This window comes from Berghia stephanieae, chromosome 9 (genome assembly GCF_034508935.2).
Source record: "Berghia stephanieae isolate SIO BIC M18660-M18661 chromosome 9, UCSD_Bste_1.3, whole genome shotgun sequence".
NCBI lineage: Eukaryota > Metazoa > Mollusca > Gastropoda > Nudibranchia > Aeolidiidae > Berghia > Berghia stephanieae.
Genome location: NC_088368.1, coordinates 4,643,624 through 4,661,048, shown reverse-complemented (window position 1 = coordinate 4,661,048; position 17,425 = coordinate 4,643,624). Strand labels below are relative to the sequence as shown.

Sequence of the window (17,425 nt, the reverse complement as noted above, 5' to 3'; positions counted from 1 at the left end):
AATATAATAATAATAATAATAATAATAATAATAATAATAATAATAATAATAATAATAATAATAATAATAATAATAATAATAATAATAATAATAATAATAATAATAATAATAATATAATAATAATAATAATAATAATAATAATAATAATAATAATAATAATAATAATAATAATAAATAATAATAATAATAATAATAATAATAATAATAATAATAAATAATAATAATAATAATAATAATAATAATAATATAATAATAATAATAATAATAATAATAATAATAATAATAATATATATATAATAATAAATAATAATAATAATAATAATAATAATAATAATAATAATAATAATAATAATAATAATATAATTAATAAATAATAATTAATAATAATAATAATAATAATAATAATATAATAATAATATATAATAATAATAATAATAATAATAATATAATAATAATAATAATAATATAATAATAATAATAATAATAATTAATAATATAATAATAATAATAATAATAATAATATAATAATATAATAATAATATATAATAATAATAATAATAATAAATAATAATAATAATAATAATAATAATAATAATAATAATAATAATAATAAAATAATAATAATATAATAAAATATAATATATAATAATAATAATAATAATAATAATAATATAATAATAAATATAATAATAATAAATAAATATATATTATATAATAATATAATAATAATAAATAATAATAATAATATAATAATAATAATAATAATATAATAATAATAATTATTATATATAATAATAATATAACTAATAATAATAATAATAATAATAATAATAATAATATATAATAATAATTAATAATAATAATAATAATAATAATAATAATAATAATAATAATAATAATAATAATATATAATATATAATAATAATATAATAATAATATAATAATAATAATATAATATAATAATAATAATAATAATAAAATAATAATAATATAATAATAATAATATAATAATAATAATAATATAAATAATAATAATAATAATAAATTATATGAATAGGAAATGGTAATAGTCAGAAAACTGTTCGTCAAAAATGTGTTTAAATAATATTACATATAATGATGGACATATCAAATAAAATAAATAGATAATAAAGACGATTCTCTCACACTGGTACAAAGTAATTATATCAATCAGACTATACACATTAAAGATTACACGCAATTTTGTGTGTGGGTATGTTTGAGTTGGCTGGCGGATTTTGGAAGTATTTTACACAACAGCATAGCGTGAATTCCTGCGAGAGTTAAAGAGGAAAAATACATGTCTTTGCCTTATAAGGTAAAAGCGTTTATCACAGATTATGTCCCTTAGCTGTGTCTCATCGTAGCCTTCGTGAACTTATAGCCTGACACTGACCAAAAAATGACGTCAAAATGCCAGTCTTTGGTCACAAAAGAAACCTAATCGTAAGTTGTATTCAATAGTTCAACCAATGAAATAACTTGTTTCCATGAGCTCTACTAACGACAACTCACTAGGCGGTGCAAAAACCAAATAATGACGCCAAAATGCAAGTCTTTTTGGGTTTCAATGTCAGGCTATAACATAACGATGGCGACGCACAGATGCATTGCCGTTCAAGGTCTTGTGCGGCTATGTGGTCTAGTGGTATGACACCGTAGCCATCGTTATGTTATAGCCTGACACTGAAGCCCAAAAGGACTGGTCTTTTGACGTCATTATTTGGTTTTTGCACCGCCTTGTGACTTGTCGTTAGTAGAGCTCATGGAAACAAGTGATCCCATTGGTTGAACTATTGAATGCAACTCACTATTTGTTTTCTTTTGTGGCCAAAGACGTCATTTTTTTTTGCCAGTTAACGATGACACTCGCTTTCGGATCGGAAGGTCCTGGGTTCGAGCCTCACGGTCTAACACAGTGAACACTGTTAAGAGGACAGCACAAAAAAGTAATAAACAAAAATGACTATAACAGCTTCAAAAAAGAACAAAATAAGTTCCAAACAAGGAACTTTTCGGGCTCAAATCAGCAAACAACGAAAACATAATAGGATTCAACAGTCGTAACGTCACTTCCTTCCTAATGACGCATTGTAACTTAGTAACACTGGCTCTAAACTATCGGAATAATGGCGGACGCCCTTATGAAATATTTCTCCGACGAGCATAAAAGTGTATCCAGAGGAGAAAAACATTATAAATATGATCTTGTTTTCACTTTTATACATTCTGATCACTAGACATATGAAAGGTTCTAGCCAGCTTGAAGAATAAAAAGTAATGATTTTCTTTGTTTAGAACCAAGATGGCCGCCGTTGCCGGGCGACGTGACATCAGACTACTGAATCCAATTAAAACATAAATATATCACGTAAAAATCCAAATAGACGACAGAGAAAAAATGTTAGCAGCTTAGTATCTATCACTAAGAGGACAGCACACATGTAAACACTATCCATGGGGGCTCGATGATTTTTAGGAGTGAACAAAACTCACAAAATCAAACCATAAATTGAAACAACAAGCTATAACAATGAGATTCCCGTCCCGTGTGGATAGGTCATTTTAAATCATTCTCTCTTCACCAATAAAAAAACCCCCAAAAAACAAACAAACAATAGAACAAAAACAAAACAAAACAAAAAAACAACAAACAAACAAACAAAAAACAAACAAAAAAAATCCCCCAAAAAACCCGCCCTATACAAAATTTAAAAAAAGAAAAAAAGCACGTTTAGTGGATATTGCGCTATATAAAAGCTCAAAAGCTCAGTTAAAGAGCCTTTTCCAAGGACTCAACTATGCGCTGAGCGAGGCTCAAACCCAGGACCTTCCGATCCGAAAGCGAGTGTCATACAACAAGACCGCATAACCGCACACAGTTTTGTATATTTGGTATGTTATAACCGGTGACGTATGTTGTGAGCATTTTACATAAACTCATAGCACCAATAAGTTCAGCTTGTCTCGTGTTGTTCTCGCGACAATAGATAGTATAAAGTTGACGTCACTCAGGTCTTTTTTATTGCTTTTTGCCATCCGCGTTTATGGGTAATTCTCACGAAACTGTATTAACCAGACTATAAACGTTCAAGGCTACACATAGATTTGTGTGTTGGTCCGTTATACTTCCGGATGTCAATGTTGTAAGATTCTTAGCCAATCGCACACAATCTACATGGTCAATAGATTGAACGAGAGAGTTTACCAGGTGACTGTCGTACTTCAGAAAGACGCGTATTTATTAAAAATTTGGCCAGAAAACTCGTCCTTCAATTATCGATCGATTTTAAATGACCATCAATTTGCCCCCAAAAATCGAAAGCCTGGGACTTCACTAAGTCCAAGGTTTGAGAGTTTTTGCCAAGACGAGGGTCACGTTAAAATCGATCGATATTTGAAGGACGAGTTTTCTGACCAAATCTTTAATCGCTCATCTTTTTGGAGTACTTTAGTTAACTGGTTCAGTCATTAATCACTGTATGGATGTCACCGGCTGGTTTTGACAGTGGTATCCATATTAGTAAATAGTTTATAGACCGCCTATCTATTATTAGTTTATATATTTTTTTAAAGTTCTAACAGGAAGATGCAGAAAGGGGTAGAAGTGGAGGATGCTAAATTATACTAATTTATGTTAGAAACTCAATGTGCAGATGACAGGTGGGCAGATATGTTTTATGTTTTTAAGGGTTTTACGGCGCTTGCAGCACATTTAGGTCATATCAGCGCCAGGAAAAAGGAAAAAAATGGGATCGTAAAAAGTTCTAAAATTACAATTAAAGCACCCGTACCCAAGAGAAAGTAAGACAAAGGGGAACTGGGAACAAATAGGGATGTAGATTCCAAGAACATACCACCAATGTACTTAGCTTAAGATCACCTATAAGTCTCATCCTGACACAAGCACAAAATCAACAAAGAGGAATACACTCAGATGCTTATATTATACATTAAAAATAACAAATATAATAATACATAACAGAGAGATAATTTACAAGGAAAAAAAATATCACCTCTCAAAACAATAACTATGCATTTGACTGTTTCCCTCCCAGCCATGACTCCGGCCAGGGCCAGGACAAAACCAAGTAATCTCATTCCAAGACAAAGACAGAAAGCATGTTGGAAAATAGATATAAGGGGATAGAAGACACAGTATGTGCCTCCCTGCCCACTATCGGAGGTCAGGAACCCCACCCAGTGTGCGCAGATAGATAGAGATGTGAACAAGGACGAAAAGTCGTGACATCAAACTCTCTATTTAAAAAAAATGGTTCCAAAATCCTTGGAAGTATATATGTAACCAGTTCCTCGGAGTACTTATAATTAATAGGTTACATATTGAATCATAAGGTGGCATAACTATATTTCAGTAGCAGGATGTATAGATAGTACGCGCTTAGCTAAGAAGCTCAAAACATTGCCATCCGGAAGTATAACGGACCAACACACACAAAACTGTATGTATCCATGAACGTTTATAGTCAGGTTAATACAGTTCAGTGAGCATTACTCATAAACACGGATGGCAAAAAACAATAACAAAGACCTGAGTGACGTCATCTTCGAACTATCTACAGGCAGATTATTAGTATTATTGGACGTACAAGAGTGAGGATGGACTATCTTGATTGACGATCTGAATGTGTTTAGACTAGAATTAAGATGCCATCACTCTGAATCAGACGAGTATCCAGTCCTCCGGAAGAGTAGTTTTACATTTCCAATGAAATAGGAACCTGTTTTTGGACATCACATTTATTGTCTTCCATATTTAGAGGGCTGATGGCATGGAGGTTTGGAGTATCATGGATGTAAAAAAAAAAAATAATAAAAAAAATAAATAAATAAAAAAAGGTTGCACAAGTCACATATTTTTGGCTATAAATTTAACTTGACCATGAATCTCAACCGTACCGACAAAATACCATGTTTAGGTAATAGGTCACATATATTTATCGGAGTTTGGGGATACCGGATAAGTGGGAAATGCATGTCTTTTATCTCAAATCACGGACCGTTACATTATCCATACCCTAGAGCAATAATCCCTTATCGGTGTAATGTTGTCATATCAAGGTTAGTCCAAAAATGTCACTGCCTGACTTATTATGTAGGTGCTTATGTAATACAGTGGCGTTCGGATATCCCGGGCGTCTGTCCGGAGCCACCGAGATAATTAATTTTGATATCAACTAGTAAAAAGTCCGCAATTTCGCGGGGAAAGAACTATTTTCATTCGATATTGTACCCACCATTATTTAATGAGGGCCTTCCGTTCATTCATCCTGTTTTGTTGATAAAGGGGAAACCCGAAACGTTCATTTGATCTGGTTTTTTTTGTAATTAAATTGAAGCTTACATTCTATTTCACATATTTATTTCTTCGAGCTTCGAGCAGCAACATTTACATTAAGTAAATTCATTATTTCGAATGCAACGATTTGCGTAAAAACGCCAAACTGACAACTTTTTACAGTGTCGAAATTGGTTGTTTTTGAGAGTGTTAGTGTCGTCGGTACGTATTTTATGATATCTGTTTGACTCAACGAAATTCAAACTGACTTTAAATCAAGTTATCTGTTTATCTATCTGTAAAAAATACATTTCTAATTTTCAAATCTTTCAGTAGAGTTGTGCGCCGTATAATGTTTTTTATTGACTCAAATAAACACAATGTTCTCCACAAGGCTATAGTTTTCAAAGAAAGGATATAATACAAATGTAATCCAAAGAAGACAGTAAAATAGTGATAGAATGAAAACAACAGAGAAATTCAATAAGATGCACAAGATTGTTTAGGAAACACGTGGCAGCAAATTGTCTTCCCCTCCAAACCAAGAGATATCACCAGACAGCATGACGTCACCATCTGGGAAGAAAACCACAAGCAGGCTATGTTATCTCAAAGGCTACGGTCTGGGTCAATCACATCGTACTCATTGAGTTGGGCATTGCTGCGCATGGTATACAAAAGTTAGAAAGATAGTTATTAATTCAGAAAAGTGAGTGGAGCAGGCACTTATGTTGGTAACAACAAGAGATGAAGTGAGTAGGAAAGTGCCAGAAGACAATAGAGAATAACAATTTTTCGCGGCGGTGACGGGGGTTTGAACCTGCGACCTTACTGGTACGACAACTCCGCCTGGCTGATTGTCTTCTGGCACTTTCCTACTCACTTCATCTCTTGTTGTTAAAGATAGTTAAACAATGTTATACAAGTAATTTAAAGCAGGTATTCTGAAAGCACTCGACTCAACTGCAAACAGAAACGGTTTCGAATACGCGATGCATTGGGCTTGAGCTTTGAGCATTTATATAGGGCAATATCCACTAAATGTGCTCAAAGCGCTTTACAAAGGGTCCCTGACCACAGCAACACGTAACATGTAGCACGAGAAATGACGCCTGTCTGGCGATATTACAATTTTTTTCCAGACAGAGACAACGCTGTTTACGACCAGGTACTCATTTAACACCTGGGCACGGTGAGAGAATGTGAGTAAAGAGCCTTTTCCGAGGACACAATTGTTTCTCCACCCCCCCCCCCCCATTCCGTCCGCGAGCCCCAAATCTACAAATCAATGAATAGGTATCTGGGTCTTTTAAATTTGTCCGAAGGCACCAGCATCCTATCAAGAAGGTAGTAATCAATTTCGTTATCCAGACTTCTTATTCTCTGAAACTGTACTGTCAATGAAAGGTGTCACTTTTCATTATACAAACATATATACGTGATGTTTAACATTCCTTAACACGAGTAATCACATTTACAGTTCGACAGACAGAGACAAACAATCAAAAACTATAAGATATGCATTATGCTATTCATATCAATGCAGACATTCTTCTTCCTCTAGGTTCCATGTCTGGTCCAGGCTTCGGATACTGCATGAATTATCTCTCTCCATTCCTCCCTGTCTCTTGCTTTTTCAAACAGCTCTTGGATTGTTAGGTTGGTGAAGCCCTTCATTTGGTCTTTGAGTGTTTTTCTTTGTCTCCCCCGGGCGCGTTTACCAGGTATTTTTCCACAACTTGCCAGGTATTCATTTTTATCTTTCCTTACTATGTGTCCGAAAAAGGATAGTTGTCGATCCGCTATTAAGGGCATTAGTTTCATTTGTTGGTATGTTTGTTTTAGCACTTCTTCGTTCGTTTTGTGTGCAGTATACGATATTCTCTGCATCCTTCTCAAGCACCACATTTCAAAAGCTTCAATGTTCTTTTGTGTTTCTGCATTTGTAGTCCAGCTTTCGCATCCGTATAACAAGATTGGCCACACGTAGCACTTCAAGACTCGGAATCTAATCCCGAACGACATCTGTTTGTTTTTCAAAATGTTTCCCAGGTCCATGAAGGCCTGTTTGGCTTGAGTTATTCTTGCTCGTATGTCTCGGTTACATCTTCCATCTGTTGTCACTATTGAACCTAGGTATTTAAAACTTTCTACGTTGGTAAGTTGCTCGCCGTGAATCGTTATATTGCAGGTGTTGTTGTTTTCGGGGTTTTTCTGTATTACCATGCATTCCGTTTTGGTGATATTCACTTCCATTCCCTTGACTTCACTATCTACTACCACTTTGTCAACAATCTTTTGAAGTTGGATTTCTGATGTTGCAATGAGTACCGTATCGTCTGCGTATCTTATATTATTTATGTTGTGACCTCCTACTTTTATTCTCTCCATATTAGTTATGCCCCTCATGATTGTTTCTTGGTATAGATTAAACAGATCTGGTGAAGCAACACGCCCTTGACGGACTCCTTTCTTAATAGGAATGGAATTTCCTGTAGAGTTTTCGATTTTGATAGATGCCTGCTGGGTGTAGTATAATGTTTGCATGAGTCTGAGGTCTTTCTCATCAGCGCCAATGGAGTGCAGTTGTTTTAGTATTTCTTCGTGGCGTACTCTATCAAAAGCTTTTTTGTAGTCGACAAAACAGAGGTATAGTGGGGTCTGAACCTGTATAGCTCTTTCACTTAAAACACGGAGGAGCTATATTGCGTTCCTTGTCCCTCTGTCAGGTTGGAATCCATATTGTTCTTCTGCGATTTCGGGGTTAATCTTATTCCTTAGCCTGTTGATAATTATACGCAACAGTATTTTGTTGATGTGGCTTATTAAACTTATAGTTCTAAAATTTTCGCATCTGACTGCACCTGCTTTCTTTGGTATTGCTATGAAAATAGAGTTACAGAGATCTTCTGGAATTTTCCCAGTGTTGTATATATGCAGACATTAAGAGTATGTTATTGTAATCATAACATGTCTTTTTTAATCTTAAAAAAAAAATGATAGCTTTTAATAGTTGGAGAGTCATGCACGCTTCACTGAAACAAACTCAGGTTGTAAGAAAAAAAGATCATCCACTATAAAATTTATCAATTTTGTATCTAGCTATAGGCTATGTGTAGTTGGAAGAGTATCTATAGCAAAACGTAAACTTTGGAACTTTGAGCCATGCTTTGGAATGGCGAAATTAGCTGGTGGGATAACATTTCTTTCTGCAATTTTCTTATTTGGCAACCGTCTCGAAACACTTTATTCACCGTTAATTTCGAGGAACCGAAAGTGAAACTAGGTCCAAAATGATCTCAGTGACACAAGACTGTAAACAAAATCAAAACCGCTTTTATTCAATCACCGTGGTGAGATCTATTATGCTCTATAATTAGTTTTTTAATTTGCACTCTTTCATCCAGAACGTTGAATTTATTGACTGATAGCCATTTGCAAGGTTAAAGCCGTCCTATAATTTAATGACATGACGATATCGATGGTTAGCCTAGCAGTGGAGCGCTTGATGAGTTTGAGAGAAGACGTACAGATTTAATTTATTATATTATTTATTAGGCAGGAATATGATGAAAATGGATGTGAATAGTCAGCCAAAACCAGTTCTCTGTGTGGGGAATGCGGTAGTGGATTTTATGAACATCGTTCATGAATATCCTTTAGAAGATTCAGAACAAATGTACGTTGTCTGTAATTGCTAATTTATGAACTTTTTTTATTTTTAAAAATTATCCTTATTATGTCAATTAATTTTCAATTTCCTTTTCACCTTGTACTTTTTACTTCTTGTCATGCAATCATGTTTCTCGGTTGAAGTTTGCTTTAAATTACTTTATTATCTCTATCAGCCCACGAAAATGCAGCCAAACACTGCACTTATACTTATACCAAGTCAGTTGCTAGATGTATTAGTATTAAGTGTTGACATTGACATAAAAGTTCAGGCAAAGGATGGGGAGTGGTGGTTAAATGATTTTGGATTTATATCGTAACGTGAAGTCATTTGCATCTGAATTTTGTTTCCTAAAACTGAACAACCTTGCATGATTATCTATATATATATAACTTACAGGATTCAATTCAATTCAATACGGGAGTTTTTAATTCTTTTTAATTTAAGATTCAATTTTAAGTGGGGATGAGGATGGAGGACAGCTGTAATGTACCAAAGTCAGATAAATTTAATTGAAATATTTAGCTTGTTTTCTAATGGTTCTGTGCCCGGCATGAAGGTATCCGTTTTTAGGGGTTTTCATAGCTGCAACATCAGGTGTGAAGAATGGTCACACAACGAAATATTTTCTTTTTTTTCATGTTTAGTACAATCGTTTTTTGTTTTTTTGGCTGGATGATTTTTAGAATTAAAATTTAACCAAATACTTCCACCTTGTTGAAGAAACAAATATGAAACGATTGAATAAAAAAAATTCCAATGTTTTCAAGAAGTTCAAATATCAGTATTGCAAATAAAATATCAGCTTTAGATATATAAGTTTTATAGATGAATTAACAATATATTTTTCCTTTTCAGTGGTGCAGATTACTATTGGCAAAGAGGAGGGAATGCTACTAACAACTGTACCGTGTTGTCATTACTCAACACACCATGTGAATTCATGGGTGTGTTACCAACTTCAGGGGCAGAAGCCAGGTATGGTACTAGGCGATCTCAAACTAAGTACTTTGATAGTGAGCTCTTGGAATCTACTTCTGTTCCCTATTTGAATCAGTCCCCTTTGTCTTAACCTTTTCTTGAATGCTTTTCACTGTTAATTTAGATTTTTTTTTACCATCCCTTTTCTTCCCTTTTTGCTGGTGCTGGAATGATCTAAATGTGTTCAAATGCTGTAAAACTACTAAAAACAATGAAAACAAACAAATTTTAACATTTTGATGTAAACGGATGTTTTTATTCTGTTTCTCATAACATTTCAGGGTATTCTCCACGTTTCTTGCAATATATATATATATATATATATATATATATATATATATATATATATATATATATATATATATATATATTATATATATATATATATAAGTGGTTTGTTTGTATTGTTTCAAAATTTTATAAGTTTTTCTAAAGCATGCTGAAATTTTTCACCTCTACGCAAACTGGTTAGAAAAGATTTTTTTTCAAAATTACTCAACTCAATGGGAGGCAGTGATATGTCTGTGGGGTTACTTTTTTAAATTGCACACTTTGTCTCCAAAACGTATGCAAGCAATCTAAAAACTTTTTTTTCTAAGAATGAGGTTAGCAGCCATTAATTACCGTATTTTTCCTATTAAGAGCACCATGCACTTAAAAAATGAGAGTCAAAAGGCTGCACTTATTTGTTATTGACAAAGCTAAGACAGTTTGGTCTATGAATTGGGGGCCCCAATTGCTCAGTTTACAGAGCACTTGCTTCACATTCAAAGTAACCGAAATCGATCCTGAGTGAACTTGAAATTTTTTTTTTTCTGAGCCCCCATGTCCACCCAGCAGTGATTGGGTAGCTAAGTCTAATAGATCAGCAGGCGTCATGTCTCGTCCTACATGATAAGTGTTGCTGTTAGTGTTAGCTTGGGACCCCTTGTAAAGCACTTTGAGCCTGTGTGGTGGATATTGCGCTAAACAATAATATATGCTTTAGTTTTTAAAGTTTAGGACTCAATATTTTGAATAATAGAATTAACGTTTCTTTCACCCCTTTTCTATTTTCAGCTGGATTCGAGATGATTTTCACAAGGCTGGTATCCCTATCAGCCATTGTGTAACCCCACCAGGCCAATGTCCTATCTCTACCAGTATAATCAACATGAACTCGGGCTCTAGAACCATCTTAGGCTTTCCAAGGTATTTGTCCCCATCAGAGTGGGAAGTGAGTTTGTCCTCCAAATCATATTTTATAAAGCCAACAAAAAAAAACCTGAGCTTTTATATCGCATTTAATAATAAGCATATTTCTATAATCCACTAAATGTGATCAAATTGTTTTACATACAGTCCTGAACAGACAGCAACACTTAATATGATGGACGATATTAATTTTTTTTTTTTTTTTACAAATACAACAGGTATATACTTGATCACAGTTAGAAAAAGCGAGTAAAGAGCCTTTTCCAAGGACTCGATTTTGCGCTTCCAGAGTGGGATTTGAATCAGATTGCTGGGTGGGGTTCCTGACCTCCCATAGTGGGCAGGGAGGCACTTACTCACTGAGTCTTCTATCCCCCTTTATCTGTTTTCCAACATGCTTTCTTTTTTTGTCTTGGGATGAGATTACTTGGTTTTGTCCTGGCCGGATACCCTAGCTGGGAGGGAAACTGTCAAATGTATAGTTAGAGTTTAGGGAGATGACATTTATTGTCTTGTAAATCATCTCTGTTATGCACTGAATTATTTTTTGTTTACATATTATGTATGATTTGTAAACATTTGAGTGTGTTCCTCTTAGTGGTGACCTATGCTTGTCTTTTAGGTGATCTCAAACTATGTACCGTACTTTGATAGTGTGCTCTTGGAATCTACATATATTTCCTATTTGAACCAATTCCCCTTTTGTCTCACTTGGAACTTTTTACTTTCACATTTTCTTCCTTGTTACTGGCGCTGATATGACCATAACATAATGTGTTGCAAGCACCAAAAAACCAAAAAAAAAAACCAAAAAACAAAAACAATAAATCAGATTGTCATATCACAAGTCCACCGTTCATAACATTGTCTAGTTGACCTTAAAGTTTATTAGTTTGTTTTAAATTGATAAAATACACATTGTTTTGGTTTTGGCAACTCTAAGCTGGAAATTTTTAAGTATCCATTTTATTTATTGACTAGTGATCTTTCACAAGTTTTTAGGGAGTTCTGATTGCTCAGTTGTGCGGCTATGTGGTGTAGTGGTATGACACTCGCTTTCTAATCTGAAGGCTCTTTACTCACATTCTTCCACCGTACTCAAGTGTAAAATGAGTACCTGGCCGTTAACAGCATCGTCTCTGTCGAAAAAAATTGTAATATCGCCTAACAGGCGTCATGTCATGTCCTAAATGGTAAGTGTTGCTGTTGGCTGGGGACCCCTTGTAAAGCGCTTTGAGCACATTTAGTGGATATTGTGCTATATAAAAGCTCAATGAAGCTGTTGAAACTCCCAACTCACATTCAGATGGACCAGATAGGAACGCAGAAATTTATCTGACCGCTCTGTCCACTTTGCAGAGATTTGATGGCAGGATCTGGTAGACCTGGCACAACATACATTGAGATAGACAAGCGAGCATCATGTCCAAAGAGTAGTTGGTTACTGTCATTGTCTGTTTAATGCTGCTGAAATCCAGATAAACTTATCTGAACCAGTGATCCAGCGAAATCCAGATAGACTCCTGCTTCATGGACCTATGCTAGAATATTATTTGTCAGTCAAGCTTTAACGATTACTTGTTTTCATGATTTATTCCCAACATTTTTATCAGACAAACCAGAATTAATTTGGGCATTCATAGAGCGCAGTATCCACTAAACGTGCTCAAAGCGCTTTACAAAGAGTGCCTGACCAACAGCAAAATTTAACATGTAGGACTGAACACGATGTCTGTTGACTGATAATACAATTCTTTTCGGACAGCGACAACGCTGTTAACGACCAGATACTCATTTTACACCAGAGTACAGTGAGGGTATGTGGGTAAAGAAACTTTTCGAAGAACTCAACTATGCACCGTTCAGATCAGGACTCGAACCCTGGACCTTCTGATCTGAAGGCAAGTGTCACACAAGACCACATAACCGTACATTGTGGATATGATTTACTATTGTATAGGAAGAAGAATAAGAATGGGTGAATAATGAATGCAATTTGACCTTTGACATTGGCTTGTTTCAGGAAATGTCCAGAGTTGACTCACACTGAATTCAAGGATGAAATGAAAGGAGACTTCAGTGCCTATTCCTGGGTCCACTTTGAGGTAAATGAAAATCTCCAATAAAACGGCTAGTGTTAAAATACTATATATAATGTTTATACAATCATTCATTGCCAGGTGTTTTTTTGTTTTGCTACAAAACATAATGTTAGCTTGAATTTTCTATGGAGATGAATTGTATATATATAGGGGGGCGAAGTGGCTGAGGGGTTAAGGCATTGCACTGTGACCAGGAAGGACCCAGGTTCGAGCCCCGCTTCAGGCCCTTTAGTTTTTTTCCTTGAGCAAGATTATTAACCCCCAATTTGCTTACTTGGACAACATGGGTGATTCCTGTTGACATTAGACATCTTGTTTGATGAATTATCTATATTCCTTCATGGAATGCCTATGCGACGATATCTTATGATGTCATGGTGGAAGGGCATCAATTTTTTTTGTCTAAAGCACGAATTCCACAAACGAATATACCAAACAATGCTTTTTGTATTAAAATATTAAAATGTCTCTGGAAGTCATGCGAGGCCTGACATTAATACATATTCTTCATACTCATGACTTTGGTGCAAAGATAAGGCATTGCACTAATATTAATTCAGAAGACTTGGATTTGAGGCCATTCTGTCAGTATCTTTCTCCCCTATTGCTTACTATGTTGTACTATGTTAAGAGAGAAAAAAAATAGACCGAGAATATAGATCCTAAAGACAAATATCTGCACGAATAAAGGGATTTATTAAAAAAATCATTTTACTCCTTTTCCAGTTGATGTAATGTAAATGTTGCTGCTCGAAGCTCGGAGAAATCAATAATAATGTGATATTGAATGTAAGCTTCAATTTAATTACAATCTGTTTTTGTAATGAAATTGAAGCTTACATTCAATTTCACATTATTATTGATTCCTTTTCCAGTTGCGAAACCAGACAGAGGATGTAGTGCATATGATGAGGGATGTGGTTACTTACAATAAAGTTCAACAAGATAAAGGAGACACGCAAGTTATATTGTCTGTGGAGGTGGAATGGCCTGACACTCCCCATCCTGGTTTGTTTTATGTAGACTAATTATTACACGCTGTGTTAGAATTATTGTTTGTTATGCATGTGTAACTCACCCGGTGCGGCTGGTTGGATGGGAGCATCACCCTTGAATCATATACCTATGATGTTCGCATGGGTGTACGATCCGATAGTGATGTGGTTGGATGGGAGCATCACCCTTGAATCATATACCTATGATGTTCGCATGGGTGTACGATCCGATAGTGATGTGGTTGGATGGGAGCATCACCCTTGAATCATATACCTATGATGTTCGCATGGGTGTACGATCCGATAGTGATGTGGTTGGATGGGAGCATCACCCTTGAATCATATACCTATGATGTTCGCATGGGTGTACGATCCGATAGTGATGTGGTTGGATGGGAGCATCACCCTTGAATCATATACCTATGATGTTCGCATGGGTGTACGATCCGATAGTGATGTGGTTGGATGGGAGCATCACCCTTGAATCATATACCTATGATGTTCGCATGGGTGTACGATCCGATAGTGATGTCGTTGGATGGGAGCATCACCCTTGAATCATATACCTATGATGTTCGCATGGGTGTACGATCCGATAGTGATGTGGTTGGATGGGAGCATCACCCTTGAATCATATACCTATGATGTTCGCATGGGTGTACGATCCGATAGTGATGTGGTTGGATGGGAGCATCACCCTTGAATCATATACCTATGATGTTCGCATGGGTGTACGATCCGATAGTGATGTGGTTGGATGGGAGCATCACCCTTGAATCATATACCTATGATGTTCGCATGGGTGTACGATCCGATAGTGATGTCGTTGGATGGGAGCATCACCCTTGAATCATATACCTATGATGTTCGCATGGGTGTACGATCTGATAGTGATGTCGTTGGATGGGAGCATCTACCTTGAATCATATACCTATGATGTTTGCATGGGTGTACGATCTGATAGTGATGTCGTTGGATGGGAGCATCACCCTTGAATCATATACCTATGATGTTCGCATGGGTGTACGATCTGATAGTGATGTCGTTGGATGGGAGCATCACCCTTGAATCATATACCTATGATGTTCGCATGGGTGTACGATCTGATAGTGATGTCGTTGGATGGGAGCATCACCCTTGAATCATATACCTATGATGTTCGCATGGGTGTACGATCCGATAGTGATGTCGTTGGATGGGAGCATCACCCTTGAATCATATACCTATGATGTTCGCATGGGTGTACGATCTGATAGTGATGTCGTTGGATGGGAGCATCACCCTTGAATCATATACCTATGATGTTCGCATGGGTGTACGATCTGATAGTGATGGCGTTGGATGGGAGCATCACCCTTGAATTATATACCTATGATGTTCGCATGGGTGTACGATCTGATAGTGATGTCGTTGGATGGGAGCATCACCCTTGAATCATATACCTATGATGTTCGCATGGGTGTACGATCTGATAGTGATGTCGTTGGATGGGAGCATCACCCTTGAATCATATACCTATGATGTTCGCATGGGTGTACGATCTGATAGTGATGTCGTTGGATGGGAGCATCACCCTTGAATCATATACCTATGATGTTCGCATGGGTGTACGATCTGATAGTGATGTCGTTGGATGGGAGCATCACCCTTGAATCATATACCTATGATGTTCGCATGGGTGTACGATCCGATAGTGATGTCGTTGGATGGGAGCATCACCCTTGAATCATATACCTATGATGTTCGCATGGGTGTACGATCCGATAGTGATGTCGTTGGATGGGAGCATCACTCTTGAATCATATACCTATGATGTTCGCATGGGTGTACGATCCGATAGTGATGTCGTTGGATGGGAGCATCACCCTTGAATCATATACCTATGATGTTCGCATGGGTGTACGATCCGATAGTGATGTCGTTGGATGGGAGCATCACCCTTGAATCATATACCTATGATGTTCGCATGGGTGTACGATCCGATAGTGATGTCGTTGGATGGGAGCATCACCCTTGAATCATATACCTATGATGTTCGCATGGGTGTACGATCCGATAGTGATGTCGTTGGATGGGAGCATCACCCTTGAATCATATACCTATGATGTTCGCATGGGTGTACGATCCGATAGTGATGTCGTTGGATGGGAGCATCACCCTTGAATCATATACCTATGATGTTCGCATGGGTGTACGATCTGATAGTGATGTCGTTGGATGGGAGCATCACCCTTGAATCATATACCTATGATGTTCGCATGGGTGTACGATCCGATAGTGATGTCGTTGGATGGGAGCATCACCCTTGAATCATATACCTATGATGTTCGCATGGGTGTACGATCCGATAGTGATGTCGTTTCTTCTTCTCTTTACTAGCCTATCCTGCTTCTTTGGTTTGTGATTGTATTGTTGACAGGGGATATTTTTTTTCCTGTAAATCCTCTGCCTGTTTGTTCTTGGTTATTTATAATTTAGCTTATATCTTTAGGTTATGATTTTGATTGACATTTGTACTATTTTTGTTAGATTGCTTGTTTTTTTTGTTTCAGCGGTCTCTCATATAACCTCAATTGTGTTGGAAGAGACCTAAAGCAACAAACAAACAAAAAAAAAAAATAACTCACCCGGTCAAAACGGCATCAAATGGAGGTGATTTACATGCTGTAAATTAGGTTTTTTTAATGGATGGGAAATAACTGCGTAATTGTTTTGGTGTGTGTAGTAATGACAGAGTTGTGTCCAATGTATTTTTTTACATGCTGTAAATTCGAGTTTTAATGAATGGGAAATAACTGCATAATTGTTTTGGTGTGTCTAGTAATGACAGAGTTGTGTCCCATGTATTTTTTAACCTTGTCTTGATGAGTGAAAAAAAATGAAGACATTAAAAAACAAAAAACAAACTTATGTTTTATAAGTCGAGCTCAGAATTTAATTTTATCTAAAATTTTCAACCCCACATGATACTGTTTTGAGACAACTGGTCACATATTGATATGTCATTGAATTTGTTTGTCTTCAGAATATGCCATGGCTGAGGCTGACTTTGTTTTTGTGAGCAAAGATTTCGCCAAGTCTAGACATTGCCAAGATATTCGACAAGCCTTGGATGACCTTTATGCACTGTGTAAACCAGGGTAATGAATTGGTACTCTAT

General features: G+C 35.7%; 1 protein-coding gene across 1 annotated transcript in view; it reads left to right on the top strand.

The window, feature by feature from the left end:
• The first annotated feature begins 8,344 nt into the window (after positions 1-8,344).
• Positions 8,345-17,425, top strand: part of LOC144979530 (ketohexokinase-like) — an 11,661-nt gene continuing 2,580 nt past the window's right edge. Inside the window, exons 1-6 of the mRNA XM_078926238.1 lie at positions 8,345-8,999; positions 9,852-9,971; positions 11,034-11,165; positions 13,192-13,273; positions 14,146-14,278; positions 17,291-17,405. Coding sequence (XP_078782364.1) covers positions 8,887-8,999; positions 9,852-9,971; positions 11,034-11,165; positions 13,192-13,273; positions 14,146-14,278; positions 17,291-17,405 — 695 coding nt within the window. The 5' untranslated portion in view covers positions 8,345-8,886. The remainder of the gene's footprint in view (positions 9,000-9,851; positions 9,972-11,033; positions 11,166-13,191; positions 13,274-14,145; positions 14,279-17,290; positions 17,406-17,425) is intronic.